Below are 18,357 nucleotides of genomic sequence, written 5' to 3'. Positions count from 1 at the left end.
GGAAGTTGCAGATTATTTTTCTGACATTCAATCTAATCAATTCCTGTTTTAATATTCTTGCATGTATAAAATGGCTTGCAAATTTTATATCCTCCATCAGTTGTGATAAATAAAAATTTCCTTGACTATAGACTTTGTTCTGAGCACATGTAAAGCCTCAAATAATTTTTGACATTTTGGTGTTAAATCTTACAGGTATATGATGATGGAAAATACGTGTATGTAGTGACAGAACTTATGAAAGGGGGTGAATTGCTGGATAAAATTCTTAGACAGAAATTTTTCTCCGAAAGAGAGGCCAGTGCTGTCCTCTTTACTATAACCAAAACTGTTGAATATCTTCACGCACAAGGGGTAAGTCTTTTTAACATTTTATATATACAAATACACGCATGCACACACATACATACATACATATATATACATACACACACACACTTTCACCTTTTCTTTTTTTTTTACCTATTCTTTCTGAATGTTTGAACTAAAATTACAAAGGTAGAAGTTACTTTATGCATTAATGGAAAATACTATTAGCTTAATTATTTGCTGTTCTTCATTTACTAAAATTTCTCCCACCAAGGTTGAAGTGCTACTTTGAAATCCTGACTTGTTTATATTAAGTTCTTATGCTTCCCAACAAAAAGTGAGTGAGGTCTTCTGACCAGGAAGACGTATCACCATTTTTGCTAGGCCACTCTGTGCTCTTGAGAATTAGATCCATTGCAAGTTTAGAAGCACAACCATAGAATCATGGGTTGTATTCACTTATAAAAAGAAATTAAGAGGGGCACCTTGGTGACTTAGTTGTTTGAGCGTCCGACTTCGGCTCATGTCATGATCTCCTGGTTTGTGAGTTTGAGCCCCACATTGGGCCCGCGGCTATCAGTGCAGGGCCCACTTCGGATCTTCTCTCCACATGTCTCTCTCTGCCCCTGCCCCGCTCGCACTTTCTCTCAAAAATAAATAAACATTAAAAAATAAATAAATACGTGGGGCGCCTGGGTGGCTCAGTCGGTTGAGCATCCGACTTCGGCTCCGGTCATGATCTCACAGTTCGTGAGTTCGAGCCACGCGTCGGGCTCTGTGCTGACAGCCCAGAGCCTGGAGCCTGCTTCAGATTCTGTGTCCCCTCTCTCTCTGCCCCACCCCTGCTTGTGCTCTGCCTCTCTGTCTTTCAAAAATGAGTAAACATAAAAAAAATTTTTTTAAATAAATACAAGGAAATTAAGAGACTACTTCTTAAGGAGTTTATTTTCAATATGTTATTCTCATTTTGTTTGTCTTTACTCCTAGAAGCTAACAACTGGGAAGTGTCACTTTCATTCTAGAGCTTCTTGATTTCTAGCTGGTCAAGATTTGCCTAGTATACTAGCTAAGAATTAGTGGGACTCCATAGTCACTGGAGAATTGATGACTTTGCAGTCATCTAAGTCTTCTATATTCTTTTCCATTGCTTCAGCAGTAATTAGTTACTCAGATGATCTGGAGAAGTAATGTTCTCAATGTTAGAAACTAAAACTGAGGTGATTGATTAGAATCTAGACTCAGAATTTAGTGGTAGAAGAAACATAGAAGTCTAATAAGGAATGTCAAGGTTTATGTGAAAGAAGTACTCAAGTAGGTAACTGAAGGGGGAGAAATATTACAAAAATCTAAAGGAACAATATCTTTTAGTATGTGTGACGTTGTCACTTGGATATTAAATAGGCAGTACTTAAAGTCTGGATTTTTTTTTTCCTTTTTACCCCTAAACCCAGTGCCTGTTCCATTGAGCCTGTCAGCACTTGTTTGTTGTATACATCCATTATACATGCTGTTCCCTCTCCTTAGAATGACTGTCCCCCACTGTTCCAGCTTGTTTGGACCAGATGTTACCTCCTCTAGAGACGCATCTCTCACCTGTTTATTCTCTGCCTTCCTCACTACCGTGCAAGCTCCTAGCATGGAAAGGCAAGGATCTTACAGGTCTTGTTTAATATGGTATCTGGAGCTTCTTATATAATACCCTGGCACATGATAGGCATTCAATAAATATTTGTTGAATAAATGAATAACCTAGGGGCAGATATTACTGCTATTTGCATTTTACCTTAACCTAACCTACGTACTCAATGGACAAAGAGGAGGGAAGTACATACTATTTTTTCTTCCTTCTTTCCTTGCCCTGGTTCTGTATTAGAGAGTTATGCTTACATTATCAGCCTTTTATAATGTTGAGATCATTTGAAGGTCAGCACTCACATCCTCTTGTTAAGTACATTGCTTGACAGTTTGTGAATAAAGAATTTTCCATCATGGAAATGTGTTGTTGTATTGTTAATGTACCTCTTTAATTTGTATTTCAATTAGGTGGTTCACAGAGACTTGAAACCTAGCAACATTCTTTACGTGGATGAATCTGGCAATCCAGAATCTATTCGAATTTGCGATTTTGGCTTTGCCAAACAGCTAAGAGCAGAAAACGGTCTTCTCATGACTCCTTGTTATACTGCAAATTTTGTTGCACCAGAGGTAATTGTGAAATTATTTGCTTCCAGTATTTCAGTATATTTAAAAACTCATTTGCTGTGTTTAATATGGAGTAGTTAATAGTTGTTTAATTGAAGACTTACTGAACAAATAATTAAAATAAAATGTCAGCTCTTTTTCTTCTGATGGTAGTTCATCCTGTCCTCAGTCCCCTACTACTTAGTCCTTTTCTTGCCTTAACTTCTGTCTTTCTACATAATCAATCATCTGTAGTGGTCTACTGTCACTAACACTTTTGTGCTTGTCAGCGCATGGAATTAAATGGAAAGTAGCTTATTCTCATCCTTTCCTAATATCCTTTTTAATTTACTGGTTTTGACACCATCTTCCTGTATTTCTGAGGCTAAAACATCATGGTCTCTTCTTGTCTTTAGCTACATAACTAGGTATCATCTCTGTTATCCTCAAAAACCAGTTTGAGGTTCTTCTGTTCACAAAACTGCCATCCTAGGCCCTGCTTCCTTCACCACACCCCAAATGACTGCCATGGCCTAATTTCACCTTGCTCCCTTTCTCGATCTCTGATCATTCCACAGAAGAGCTGCAGTGTTACTGAAGTCTTTTTCAAGCCCTACTTTGATCAAGTTGCTTCTTTTCCTAAGAAATTTCTGTTCCCCGTTGTAGCAAATCTAAAATCCACTGCTTTGCCCTCAAGATTTCTTGTCTTTTTATTATCATTGTGTAAAAACACATAACTATGAACTAGATAAGAAAAAATAATAGTTAACCGAGGCACCTGGGTAGCTCACTTGGTTAAGCATCTGACTCTTGGTTTCAGCTCAGGTCGTGATCTCACGGTTCTTGGGTTCGAGCCCCACATTGGCCTCCACGCTGATAGCGTGGAGTCTGCTTGAGATTCTCTCTCTCCCGCTCTCTATGCCCCTCCCCCACTCATGCTCTCTCTGTCTCTCTCAAAACAAATAAATAAAGTTAAAAAAAGATAGTCAAACCTAACATAGGGGTTATGTGCCAGTCACATGTATTAACTGATTTCATCCTCACAACATAGGGTTTACATGTAATAATTCCTTCTAATCATAACTTTGTGAAGTAAATACTTTCACTCAATTCTTATAGGAAACCAGGTGCACAGTGAAAGGTTACATAATTTGTTTGAGGTCAGGTCGAGATTTGAGCCCCAGCAATATGGCTGCAAAGTCTGTGCATTTACCATTATATATTTCACAAAAAATGATAATAGTTGGTAGTGTTAGAATGGTTGCATTATATTTACCAAACATTTGTAATTTTCTTACTTTGAGTTATAAAATAATACTTTTAAAAAGACTCCTTGCACCTGTTCTGGTGGTACTAGAGCTAATGAGGGACAGACTCTCTGCTTGTTTGTCCACATACCCACAGCATCTGACACATATCCAAGCATAGTCACTTCATCTAGCCATCTCATTTTTCCCCATCAGTGTTTTCTGCTTCAGACAATCAATCTGCTTCTTGAAATCACCATGTAGCTGTTTTGCCTTGGCACATTGGATGTTTTTGTTTCAAAGCCTCTGAATTCATCTTTTTCAGGAAATCTTCCATAATTAAACTCTCTTTAGACTTGAGCTTTTAACTCTTCGTCTCCTACTCACCACTTAGTCATCCAGGTTAAAACTTGGAAGCCCTCCTAAAATCCTCCTTCCCTATCATTTCTCTACATCCAGTGGGTCACCAAACCCTTTCCATTCTGATTCCTAAATATTTTAGACCTCTTATCCTTTACCCTGTACATCTCATCTGAACTAAGTTGTTCCTCTTTTATCTTTACATCTCTTTCTATCCATGTCCTGCCTTGGTGTGGTTCCTCACAGCCTTTCACTTGGTTTGATACAAATTGTTTCCTGTCATTTGGCCTTTTTTCCACTCTGTCTTCTTACCAGTATTTCCTTTATACCTTGAGTTATCCTTTTGGTGTACACATCTACTTATTTTATTTCCCTGTTTAATGCTTCAGTGACAACTGATTGCCTACAGGAAAAATATTTTAATTCCTTAACAAGATACATGTAAAAGCCTTTCATTCTCTCCAGTGTACCCTACCTAGAGATCTGGCCACACTGAATCCTTGCCTCTCCTTAAGCATGCTCTGCTCGCTTGCCTCTGCCCTTTGCCTCCTGAATTCTTACTTATAGGCCCAGTACAAGCAGGCTGCCCTCTAGCCTTCCTTCTCTCCACATTTCAAGAATGAATTTTTTCCTCATCTTTATACTCAGACCACTTTAAATATAATTTTGTTATAATACTACATTGTCAAAGTGCAACTCTTGATTCCGGCTCAGGTGGTGATTTTTCAGTCATGAGATCAAGCCCCGCATTGGGCCCAATGCTGAGCGTGGAGCCTCTTGGGATTCTCTATTCCTCTCTCTCTCTGCCCCTCCCCTGCTTGCTCTCTCTCTCTCAAAATAAATAAACATTAAAAAAAAACAGCCAAAAAATACTTACCACATTGGATTATTAACTTTATTTATTTATTTATTTATTTATTTATTTATTTATTTCCCCTGCCATATTCTGATTTTCTTAAGGAAACCAGAGTGTTTTGTGTTTATCACTGTTCATTCCTAGGAATAGTTGGTGACTACTAAATGCTCAAGTGAATCATTTTATATATGTAGAAGTATAATTTTACACTCTATCATTTGTACTTTCATATGTGTTCTTAAAAGTATGGTTTTATGTAACCAGTTTTGCAGCCTTATACAAACTAAATATATATTCATTTAAATAAGAAACTTAGAGGGGAGTGGGGATGGGAAGGAAAGAAACTTAGCTTCAATTTATTTTATAGTTCTCTCTATGCTACAGCAGCACTCAATAAATGCTAATTCAAATACCAAAATGAAATTTTACATATATATGAAATATTAGTCATAGAATGTTTTGGAATAGGGTTAATATATTATTGCCTTGTTTGCTAATCATGTTCTGTTGAAGTTTTTCTTAAATACACTGATTTAGAAGATACAGTGTAGTTCATGGCCTATTCACATCTCTAAGTAAACAGTGGTGTATTAATACTAATTGTTATTTTTTCTAGGTTTTAAAACGACAAGGCTATGATGCTGCTTGTGATATATGGAGTCTTGGTGTCCTCCTCTATACAATGCTTACTGGGTGAGTGGACCATATTTTGCAAGCATTTATTCATCAATATTTTCTTCAAATTATCTAGTTTTATTTCTTTCATTTCTGCATTATAATATCCTTCTTTTCATGTTTTCTCCTATTACCTAATAATACAATCCTGTAGTGTGTGTGTGGATTTGTAAATATATATTTATAACTGTATCATTGATGATTTTCTATAATGTACCATTTACTAATGTCTTAAGGTCTTACCTTGACTTTTTTCCATGCCTTTTTTTGTATTCTTATGTCATAAATATATACTACTTTAAATATTTTATTCTTGTATGTCATATCTTAAAATATTTATTTTATAATATATTAAGTCTAATTAATAGTTCATAGCTTATACCTTGAACTGGCGCTTTATGAAGCTTCATGATGTTGATGTTTTTCACTTTTGGAGATTTCAGTGAAGTATTACATTAAATTACTCAGAGTACTCTTGGATACTGCAAAGAAATGTGAAGATTACCAACCAAAAAGAAATTTTATTCATTAACATTTTAATTTTATTATAAAATAGTTACACTCCATTTGCAAATGGCCCTGATGATACACCAGAGGAAATATTGGCACGGATAGGCAGCGGGAAATTCTCACTCAGTGGTGGTTACTGGAATTCTGTTTCAGACACAGCAAAGGCAAGTATAGCTTCCTATAATAAACTTTTGAGAAAATAATTTTTCATAATCCCTAGTGAGAAAAAATAATGCCAGTTAAAAACTTTTGTTTATGAAGTAGTATTTTGAAGTGATGTTACCAAATAACTTGAACTCACAAATGGACCAATTAATTTGTTTCCCAGAGGTATTGGTTTGGCTTTGTTATTGTCTATATATCTAAAACTACTTCTTACTTACAAACATAATGAATAATAATGGTGGTTGTCTTCATGATTTGTGTGTCTATTCTGTGCCTCACACTGCACTTCTCCTAAATTATCCCATTTAATCTTCTTAACGAACCCTGTAAAATAGGCGTTAGTATCTCCATTTCACAGAAGGAAACCAAGGCCCAGAATTTTGGTGTGAATTTGTTTTTGGTTACCCACCAGCTACATGTGGGTGCTTCAAATTAAACAGTTGATTGCAAAGCCCTTGTTCCCTAGAATAGACTATACCATGTTCTCTTTTTGGTCCATATTATGTAGAAAGGGGTCTCCTCTTCTTCACAGTAAACAGTAGTATAGTTTTATAGTATCTGTTTGAAATCCACTTGAAAAGCCTTTGTCCCTGAAAGATCTGCCATCCTCTGGCTGACTTGCTTTCCAATTCTGCTCTACTTCCACTTTACTCGTAGAAAATGCTCTTTTAAAAAGAAGAGCAAAAAATTTAAAAACTAAAAAGAAAAAGAGGGGCGCCTGAGTGGCTCAGTCAGTTAGGCTTCCAACATCAGCTCAGGTCATGATCTCAAGGTAGGTGAGTTAGAGCCCTACGTCGGGCTCTGTGCTGACAGCTCAGAGCCTGGAGCCTGCCTCAGATTTTGTGTCTCCTTCCCTCTCTCTGCCCCTCCCCAACCTGTGCTCTCTCTCTCTCAAAAATAAATAAACATTTTAAAAAACCTAAAAAAAAGAAGAGCAGAGTTTTCCACTTCCAAGGAAGAAAAACATAGAGGAGATAAAGAAGATAATTACTGGTAAAAGTGCTTGCTGGTGTCTCTTAGAGGTGGAAGCCTGAGGTGAGATGATTGTGTAAGTAAATAGGGCATGTAACAAATGTCGATTGATACTTTTGGCCTAGAGATGAAGCCTATGTTAGCCAATTTAATGTCTATATAGATAACATTTGGCTTTATAACTGATTTAAAACGACCTGGTATCCTTTCCCTTTTATTAGCCATAACATTTCTTAAACTAGATGATTCATTTTTCTGGGATTTCTTTTTCTTCCATGTATTGAGCACCTACAACCTACTTAATAAGTGAAAGTCCAGGGATAAAAGATGTGACTGAGATAGAATTCCTGATCTCAGGAATCTCACAGTCTAGTTGGGAGACGGCCCCAAGTATACAGTACAGTGTCACGTGTGCTGTAACAGTGGTACATTTTTTTATGTTGAAGAAGTTCACAGATGGTGCTCAGTCAGAAAGATTTCCAGGAAAGCTTTCCAGAAGCAGTGAAGGGACTTTCTTGGCAGCTTTAGGGAGCAGAAGGATGTATTCCATCCCAGGCTGAGAGAGCAGCACATGCTATTTGTGGTCACGACAGCCTGAGCATGGCAGAACGCCTCCAGGTGGCTGTGCACGGTGTGATGGGACTAGTACAGGGTACACGTGAGAAGGTAGCTGATGAACCCAGATTATGAAAGGCTTTGTAGATTATGCTCAGGATTTGGGGTCTATTCTAGGTATTGGAGAAGTGTTGAAAAATCTTAAGCATTTTCATGATCACATTTTCTTTTTTTTAAATGTTTATTATTGAGAGAGAGCGAGCAGGGGAGGGGCAGGGGGAAAGGGAGAGAGAGAATCCCAAGCAGGCTGTGCTGTCAGAACAGAGCCCAGCACAGGGCTCGATCTCACAAACCATGAGATCATGACCTGAGACAAAATCAAGACTGAGTCTTGATTCAACCGACTCAACCAACTGAGCCACCCAGGCACCCTGAAAATTTTCCTTGTTTAAGTTTATTCTGTGGTGGGGTAATTCTTATCCATGGAGTCTACCACAAATTGCCATGATCAATTGTGAGGCATATCAAGTAATGTCACCATATGAAGTATCAGAGCTTACCCACTGCCTGCTTTTTAAATAAATTCTAGAGATAACCTCACCTTGCTCTAATTTTGATAATTTCATTCTCATTGACTTGCATGCCAGTATGCTGTTTTGGGCGAAAGAAAAAGAAAAGTGAGGATGAGATAAAAATGGGATCTAAGTCACAGCCTTTCTTATAAATGTTACATTATTACTAACAACTTTTGCTAATTTGCCCAGTTAAGACTTGAGTTTGTTGGGGCGCCTAAGCGGCTCAGTCACTTAAGCGTCCGACTTCACTCATGTCATGATCTCATAATTGGTGAGTTTGAGCCCCATGTTGGGCTCTGTGCTGACAGCTCAGAGCCTGGGGCCTGCTTCAGATTCCGTGACTCCCTCTCTCTCTGCCCCTCCCCCGCTTGTGCTCTCCCTCTCTCTATCAAAAATAAATAAACATAAAAAAAAATTTTTTTAAAGACTTGAATTTGCAAGTATAATGTGATAATTGAATACCCACAATATTGGGAAGAAGGAGGGTTCTATCAATATGCTATGTCACCTCAAGAGTACATTGCACATGTGAATGTCATCAGTCATATGGGCCATATGTTTCATATGTGGCTTTGAGAAGAACAGGACCATTTACTGGGCATTTATGTGCCAAGAACTATGGTAGTACTTTTGCCTACATTATTTCATTCATTCCTCACTGACCTAATATTAGGGACTTTACTTGTAAGGTTTTGCAGTAGTTCAGGTCATGAATGATGAAGACCTACACTAGAGCAGTAGCAGGATTTAAGCCAAATGGAAGAGAAATTTAGCAGGCAGAATAGATTCGGTGGTTAATTGGACATAAGAAGCAAGGGAGAAGCAGATAGCAAGCATGTAGTCCTTATTTCCACGTCAGGCAAACGAGCAGGGTAGTGGTGTCCCTTCACCAAGATGTGGAATGCAAAAGTAGTTTTGAAAGGAGTGATGACTACAGATTTGGAAATTAAGAATTTGAAATGTGACTGTGATATATAATTAAGAGATGTGTGTCCATGAAGCACCTGGCTATATGGATGTAGATTTTAGGAAGAAGTAGAGGTCTTGGGTGGACTGTGGAGTTGGAAGTTGTCATCATCTGGAGTAGCTACAGCCATGAGCACAAAGGAGCTTATCTGAGCAGAGTGATGAGAGCTATGGAAGGAATTCAAGGGAGCCACCACCATTTAACGAGAAAGCTTAGGAGGAATAGCCATTGAAGGATAACAGAACAGGAGGAAGAGAAGTGGTTCTCAGTGACTTGGCCCAAGTGCACTGCTTAATGCGCAGGTCTGATTAAAGTTATAGTAGAGTTTTGTTGTGTCCCTCAGCAGTTTTGCAATCTTTTATGTACTTGAAGAACATTTTTGCACTTTAAGAATTTGGAAGGGGAGTTACTGGTTGTTTCACCGTTTATTTCTAATTCTGTTCAGTAACTTATTCCCGCTCTTAGCTGTTAATGAAAACTAAAAATAAGAAACTGGTAGTATCTAATAGCAGAGGAATCCTTAGAATAACATCTCGATTCGCAATATCCAGTCAGCCACCGGGTTCTGTTGTTTCTTCTAAGTACCTCAGTTCCATCCATATTTCTCCATTTCTTATACTGCCCTGAAGCCATCAACTCTCACCGGTCTCACATTGGAGTCTCCAGGCTTGTACCCTGCAATCCATTTTCGTTCACATGTAGTAAGCATAATCTCTCTAAAGTACAAACATGACTGTATTACTCCTTTGCTTTAAATGATTTCTTACCTCCGGAAAAAGTGCAACTTTGCTAATGTAGCTTACAAGGGCCTTCAGGGTCTGGTCCCTTCTCACCTTTATCACTTTATCTGCTGCCACGGTCTCCTTTGCAGATTTTGTTACAGCCACATTGCCCCGTTCCTTTCACTTCCTTAACTGTGGCAAGTTCTCCTATCCCTGAGGGCTCTGCCTACTTGAATTGCTCTGTCCCCCCCCCCCCCCCCGCCTTCTTCTCTAATCCATCTCCTGCTCATCCTTCAGGTCTCACATTCCTCTAAGGAAGTCACTCCAAAGCCACAGCACCCTGTTCAGGTTAAGCATCTCTTTGTGTTCAACTGTACCTCTTTATTCATCCCATCCAAGAACTTACTGTTTGCTTTGTAATTGATTCTTTGTCTCTCCCTCACAGGGCTGAAAGCTTCATGAGGTTAGAGTTCATTTTATCTTATTCATTGCTAAATACCCAATGCCTAGCAGGATACCTGGCCTTCAGTGGATACTTAGTAGATACATTCAGAATGAAAAATCAAGTTGGAGATGGCTTTTATAAATCGTAACTGTGTTATTTTTGAAAGTATAAAACTAGCAATTATATGGATCTATACCTCAGCATAGGAAAGCATTTGGATAGATGGCATTTGTCTCTTGTTGAAGAATGGGATTCTGGGAGTTCTTCATGTTCTTTTGCTTCTCTGTAGTTCTTAATTTTTTTTTTTATAATGCCTATAAGTTGTTTATGAAGTGGGAAAAAATAAAAATAACTCCAATCTGGGGCCCCTGGCTGGCTCAGTTGGTAGTTGGCTCAGTTGGCTCAGTTCTTGATCTCAGGGTCGTGAGTTCAAGCCCTGCATTGAACGTGGATCCTATTTAAAAAAAAAAAAAACTCTAATCTTTTGTAGGGGGCATTTGGAGCCCTCTAATTAAATTTATATTATTGGGCAGTTACATTCTGTTTTTCATTATTACTAGCAGCACAAAAAAAGTCTGTAGCTAAAAATTACTTAGAAATAAACTTACAAAGGTATAGAAAAATCAGAATATCTAGATGAAAAAAAGAGCCAAAGTACTTCAAGATACATAAATGTGGTAAATTTACTCTTTGTAATGCACCAAAATTACTGTTAACTAAGGGAAGAGAAAACAGAGACTTAGGTTTTTGCTTTTGTTTGTTTTTCTTTGTTTTGTTTTTTTTTAAGAAATTATCATGTTGACCAAATTGCTTTGAGCCCAAAGGTTAGGTACCAGGAAAAAATAGTGTCATAGAAGCTAAGGAAGAATGCTGACCAGTGTCAAGGGCTATAGGAAAACAAACAGAAAGATTTAAATTTGTCTTATTATTATTCTTCCCATCCCAGGACCTGGTGTCAAAGATGCTTCATGTGGACCCTCATCAGAGACTGACGGCTGCCCTCGTGCTCAGGCATCCTTGGATTGTCCACTGGGACCAACTGCCGCAATACCAACTAAATAGACAGGACGCGCCCCATCTAGTCAAGGTGAGTGTCCCTATTCAGGCACCCTTTTCCACATGTTCTGCAGAAGACTTTGAGCCGCCCTCTCCATGCCCGCACCACCTTTCCCTTTCCCTCATCCTGTTTCCATTTCTCGAATGGAGTTCCCTTATAGTGAGTGCTTTAGAAAAGAAAAAGTCGTGGTGCCTGGCTAGCTCAGTCGGTTGAGTGTCCGACTTCAGCTCAGGTCACAATCTCATGGTTTGTGAATTCGAGCCCCGCGTCAGGCTCTGTGCTGACAGCTCAGAGCCTGGAGCCTGTTTTGGATTCTGTGTCTCCTCCTCTCTCTGCCCCTCCCCTGCTCATGCTCTGTCTCTCTGTCTCTCAATAATAAATAAACGTTAAAAAAGAAAAGGAAAAGTCAAGACACACCAAAATATCACAATAAAACTGGTTTAAGGGGAGCCTGGGTGGCACAGTCAGTGAGTTCGAGCCCCACATCAGGCTCTGTGCTGACAGCTCAGAGCCTGGAGCCTGCTTTGGATTCTGTGTCCCCCTCTCTCTCTGCCCCTCCCCTGCTCGTGCTCTGTCTCTCTCTGTCTCAAAAATAAACAAAAACATTTTTTAAAAATTTAAAAAAAAAAAACTAGTTTAAGAATGACTTCTGGGTTGCCTGGGTGGCTCAGTCAGTTAAGCGTCTGACTTCGGCTCAGGTCATGATCTCACGGTTCATGAGTTCAAGCCCCACATCAGGCTCTGTGCTGACAGACAGCTCAGAGCCTGGAGCCTGCTTCGGATTCTGTGTCTCCCTCTCCTTCTGCCCCTCTCCTGCTTGTGCTCTGTCTCTGTCTCTCAAAAATAAAATAAATGTTAAAAAAATTCTTAAAAAAGAATGACTTCTGAATTTATCATTCAGATAAGCTTAAGCATTTCCTAATTTTTTTCTATACTTTACTTTCTTATGCAAAACCCAAAACAAACTTTAAGGTCACCAGTGGTGGCAAAATACAGGTTCCAAAGAGCATGCTTTGCTACCTCTCACATTAAAGGATTGCAAAGAAACAACAAGTTGAATAGTCCTGAGAAAAGTGAGGACTGCTTGTTATAAGACCATCCCTGTCCTTTCTCATCCATAATTTCAGGCACCCACATTTGCATCTTCAACTTTAGGTAAATCAGAGGGTTTGACCAGGGTGGTGGTTTTCATTATGAGCCCTATTAAATCTGTATAAATTTTCATATGAAGAAAATAGGGAGGGGGGAATCTCAATTTCATATTCTGTGTACATGTGACTACCCATTGTCATTTGTGTTGTGACCTTTCTTTCCTGTTTTCAGGGTGCCATGGCAGCTACGTATTCTGCTTTAAACCGTAATCAGTCGCCGGTTTTGGAACCAGTAGGCCGTTCTACTCTTGCTCAGCGGAGAGGTATTAAAAAAATCACCTCCACAGCCCTGTGAAGTGACCTCAGTGAGATATTTGGTACCATGGTGTAAGCTGATAGCACAAGTTCTGGCGACAGGTAGCACATATCTGAGAGACACCTGCAAGCACACACTGTCCCAGCTGGTACCCATAATGCTGCTGCTCCTGCTGCTGCTCCTGCTTCCGTCTCTTCTCGCTTTAAATGATTGTTAGCAAGTTAGATTTTCCTGGAGCTTCGGATGAAATGAAAATGGAAACATGATGAAGACATATTCACTGAATCAACGAGAATAATGAACATATGAATACCACCTAAAAATACACTGAATAAAGTACTCTACACCATATAGCATTATTTTTATAGGAAATATTTCATGTCCCTGAAATATTCTTTGTTAGTTATAGGGATGGACAGTTTATGTTAAGCACTTAGCTTAAACAATCCGTTTCTATTAGCACTGTATCCCTTGTGCCATCCAACATTTTGTATGTTTTTGTAAACAGTTCATATACAGTACATTTCTGTACTGCTTTCTTTAATGTATACATGCTTTGTTTAACTTGGAATCTATTATTATTAATCAATTGACTATTAAATCTGGTTAAATAGTTCACCTGGATTAACAGTATTGTTGGACAGCCCTAAAAATGGCCAGATTGTGGAACAGCTGTTGAATGTAATACTTCCAAAATGTACATATCTTTCCCCATGTCTGTTTCACTGGTTCGTTCATTTGTTTGTTTCTTAAAGTCAGGTGCTTTGTCAGACTAACCTAGAGAGCTGTTATGATAGAGAAAGTTATCACATGTGTGTGGCATGACATCAAGAGTACAACTATGAAGTTAGTCCATATACGTTGCAACTCCTTAGGGTTCTTTTTTCCTTAGTTGAGGAAGTAGTTCTTGCACTTTTAATCTTGAATAGTATCCATATTTAGTATTTGGCATATAATTTGGGATTTTGCCAGTATACATCAGGCCTTTAAGAGTTATGGTGAAGAGATTGGCAAAGGAAAATTTAGCAACAGGTCATTCAAGTCCATTGGATCTTTCATGTTTAAATAGATCAAGTTGCAGAATTTCACTTATGAATAACAGGATACATGTTCTTGTATACCTGCAAGAAAAGTATGCTTTTTTTTGGAAAAAAAAGGTAAATCATAATGAGTTCTGTCCCATTACAATGCTCTATATTAAACACTAATTTGAATGTAATAAAGGCCACCAGCCTCTATATGAAATTGGATTTAAACTTTCTTATTCGAGGGAATAAAACATTCTTGATCAAACAATATCTGTTCTCACCTGAAATCATAGCTAAGGTAGGCTAAGTGAATGTTCACCATTGAGTGTTTTCTGAATTCCTTCTGATGATTTATAGCCCTATAATTTTTCCTTTAACTTCAGAACTGATCAGCTTTCATAGTGGTCACTGGGTCTGCTTCGATTACAGTATTCATTATCTACATCTAATCTGGGTAGTTTTCACAGTTTCATTTAATTAAGGAAACTTTTGTATCCATTATTACCTGTATTTTGGTCAAGCTATCTACCATACATCAATTTATAATATGAAAAACATGAACAAAGAGAAAGTGATTTAGCTTAGCCTTATCAGAAATGTACCCAACGGATCATAGTCATGTACTAAGCCATTTACATCAGAAGGTTTTTTTTTTTTTCCTGCCTGAAGCTTTAAATCTTCTCTTGAAAGTACAAAGCCAAGAAAGCATACTTTAGTTAAATGTCTTGGAAGCCACTTATCATTTCTTAATTTCTCCTCTGTGCAACTAAAGAGAAAGGGAAAGTCTGTAACGTTAATTTTGCTTAAGTGACACAAAATGATTATCACATCGAAATCAAATGTAAGTTTATCTTCTAAATAAAAAACATATAGGAGGAAGGATATCAGAAGATCTAGTAGGAGAAAGTGTTGTTTTTTTTTTAATTTTTGAGTATACAAATGCTAACTATCAAAAGCTGCTTCCCATTGCCTGGAAAGAAAACTTTTTTTTTCCTTTCTCTCTCTATTCAGTATTTCAAACTATGACCATCCCAAATTCTTGTCACTTTTAAAATGTTAATGTAACTCTGGACAGAAAAAAGATACACTTGCAAATTTTGGACACTGTTGCAATTCCATAATTGCTTAGGTGTTTTGTCCATCATAATCTTAGAACCAGAAGTAAATGTGTAAACCCTTATAAATTATCTAGTCCAGCTTTCTCACGTTGCATGTAAAGAACCTAAGACCCAAAGCAAAGACTTCTCGTTTGGTTTTTTACCCTCGTAACACCATGCTGCCTTCCCTTCATATTATCACCCAACCATGAGCAGACTTGTTCAAATCATATATATATAGTTCTTAGGACATTTACTCTACTGGTATATGAATGCCAAATTGATTGCTCTCAAAGATATTGCCTTCTTTGCCTACTCCAGCTGCTAGTTTTATTGGAGAAAATCAAGTCATATGTTCACAAAAGTGAAGGCTTTTGCCTAAAATGCAGTTCATAACCTTAATTTATTTCATCTGTGGTCCTGGGTTTCCTATTGCCTTTGACTTAAAACAGGCGAGTTGGCCAACAATTGTGCTCTAAATGTAGTGCTTGCACTGGGTTTACCTTTTCATTAATTTCTGAGTCCACTTCTGGGCCCTTCACCAGTTAGTTTTGCTGGTTACCAGGGCTTCTCCCAGGAAGGTTTAAGTTCAGTCTTAAAGATATTTCAGTGTGAAAGAAGGAACGAAACTATCAGGCCACTTTTACAACCCCCCTCTTACCTTATAATCCAAAATAATACCTAGAATTGAAGATTGCATTTAACTTTGCCAAGCACACGCTGAAAAATATGGATTACACTACCATGAGTTTTATATCTTCTCTTTCAAGTGATGATGTTAAATTAAGGTAAGTTTTGTCCTTTTAATTTTTTATATAACTCATTTCAGCTCCTTCTAATTTATAGAGATGCCTTTTTCTAAGTACAATAATAGACCCTTCCTTAACTTTAACAGTTTTGATGCGGATTTGTTCATTCACATGCAACCCCAGAAATCCAAAAATGTAGTGATTTTGCCAATGCACAGAATCAAGATGCTGCAAGGTTAATGTGTGGGAAAAGCCATTTAGTGAGTGGTGTGATGTGTATGCAGTAGAGATTCACATTTCACATGCCCGGGGCTGCAAAGTATGGGTTTGAATCAACCGTTTCTCACCTAATTTTAAGAAGTCGTTGCTGTTGGGGCCAGGACACATTATGGGAGGTGGGGCTAGCCTGTTTGCTGTGCCATGCACCCTCAGTACAGGAAAGACTTATAAGGGGAGTGGGGTGCAACGGCTTCATGAGTAGGCAGAATGGGTTGGGTTGGAAAGGGGCTGAGGGGTTCAGCCTGGGATGAGAGCAGAAAAGCATTCAAGATTTGGGAGCCTTGGTACAGATGTACTTAATCACTATGGAAGTCAGCAATATATATCTCAACATGGCTTTGAAATTCTCTACTTGCTGGCCTTTATAAATGAACATTTTTCAGCTCGCTTTACTGTATTTTATAGAGAAAATTCTCATGTAGTATCAAGTGTTTGTGAGATTTATGAAGGCATTAGGACAGATATCTCAGGAATGTGAAGGGTTAGAAAAGGTCTGTTTTCAGTGATTAACAAATGCAACGGGTTCCATGGTTGACCCGTGGTGCTTAAACCAAGAGGTTCCAATTCTAGTCCTAGAGTTCTGTCCCTCCAAAAGCTTCAACTCCTTGTGACTCACAAACTAGATGTATACTTTGAGTTTTAGTTACTTCACAGATAAGTTGACTTAACTCAGTATTTATATTTCAATTAGTGAAAATAGTCCTCTCTTCACCTCCAGATTGCTTATATCTTGCTGGTTTCCCCAAGTGACCATTGGTGGAGACCAATTAATGAAGGAATGAGATTTGCTTTCTTGCGACTGTGGTATTCTGCAGAGCCACGTTTAACCACTTTTTCTAGTGAAGAATCTACAGAATTATAGTACCTAAATATGGATGGCCAAGAAAAATTTGTATCTACAGTGTGCTTTATGTACTTCTGACACTGCTGTATTTTTTGTGGTCAGGTGACTTGTAACTGGTTCCAATGTGACTGAGTGTTCTCAAAGAATTCTGGTAATTAAGTCGACTTAATTTTCTTAAGCCTTGTATTACTATCAGTCTCACATTTACCACTTTGATTCTAGTCTTTTAACTGTTCATAACAGGGCATACCAAGGGTTGGGATGAGAGTCTACTTCCTACCTCTTAAGGCACTTTCCTCATTATTTTGCCATATAACCTTGAAGTGCATGATAAGCTGTTTAAATGTCCATGACTTCTCTCAAAGCAACTAGCAAAGTATATGGCATTGAATAGAGATTAGTGGAAAGGAAAATTTAGAGACTAAATTCAGAGATGCAGACCTCAAGAAAACCTCTTGAGAGCATGTACCATTTGAATACAAAATATGTAAACGTATGTGAGAGGAGAAGTCTCTGTAATAGTCTAAGTAGATTAGTTCATTATCTAATGGAAGTGAAAATCTTTACTCCTATTATCACTATAGTACTGAATGAACTGTATACTGAGTTTTTCAAACAAGTATTTAAAGTAGAACTTTTAAATACAAAGCAAGGGCATAAGGATAAAGGTTTTGGTTTATGTTTCTCTAAGTGTAGTTTACCATCTAAAGCTTTATATATATATATATATATATATATATATATATATATATATATATATATATAATTGCCATTCCTTAGCATCCTTATTAATTGTGGGTGATGAGGTTTTAATTCTTAAAATTATGTACATGTATTAGGTTTATCTTAACTCTTACCCTGAGCAAAAGGGAAGGTATACGCCTAAGGGTTGTAATTATTTTGCATTTCTGGCCTTGGGTGGGAATGGGGTGGGCATCTACTTAAACAGTTTTTAAAAAGAAAAAAAATCACAAGTATTTTTCTACTATTATACATGATCTTACTTTATACTAGTTTCTCTCTAGTGAGGCATGCCAGAAGCCCAAGGTACCTTATCATGAGTTCCTATGTGTTGTACCTTTTATCGGTGGTCAAATCACATCAGATGCTTGGCACCTGCTGCCATAATTATGAAATGCTTGTAAAGGATTAAATATCACTGAATACTTTAAATTGTTTTACTTAAGAGTTTAATCTGGGAAGTTTTCAAATCATACTATTAATGTGTAATCTAAGCTCTTTCAGATGTATCCATGAATAATCCTGGAACAATATTGCTTGTATTCCTGTCACAGAACAGGTTTTGTAATCTTTAAAAGAAATGAAAATTTATATAATAAAGTTTCAAATAAATGCA

The 18,357-nt window shown here is 37.8% G+C and overlaps 1 protein-coding gene across 4 annotated transcripts in view; it reads left to right on the top strand.

The window, feature by feature from the left end:
- The window catches only part of RPS6KA3 (ribosomal protein S6 kinase A3), a 121,048-nt gene extending 102,691 nt beyond the window's left edge, over nt 1–18,357 (top strand). For all 4 annotated transcript variants that reach the window (XM_043570656.1, XM_043570658.1, XM_043570657.1 and 1 more), the window contains 6 exons: nt 196–354; nt 2,353–2,514; nt 5,570–5,646; nt 6,185–6,302; nt 11,486–11,626; nt 12,920–18,357. In XM_043570656.1, coding sequence (XP_043426591.1) covers nt 196–354; nt 2,353–2,514; nt 5,570–5,646; nt 6,185–6,302; nt 11,486–11,626; nt 12,920–13,042 — 780 coding nt within the window. In that variant the 3' untranslated portion in view covers nt 13,043–18,357. The remainder of the gene's footprint in view (nt 1–195; nt 355–2,352; nt 2,515–5,569; nt 5,647–6,184; nt 6,303–11,485; nt 11,627–12,919) is intronic.

Source organism: Prionailurus bengalensis, chromosome X (assembly GCF_016509475.1).
Source record: "Prionailurus bengalensis isolate Pbe53 chromosome X, Fcat_Pben_1.1_paternal_pri, whole genome shotgun sequence".
Classification (NCBI taxonomy): Eukaryota; Metazoa; Chordata; class Mammalia; order Carnivora; family Felidae; genus Prionailurus; species Prionailurus bengalensis.
This window is presented reverse-complemented; position numbering and strand designations above follow the sequence as displayed.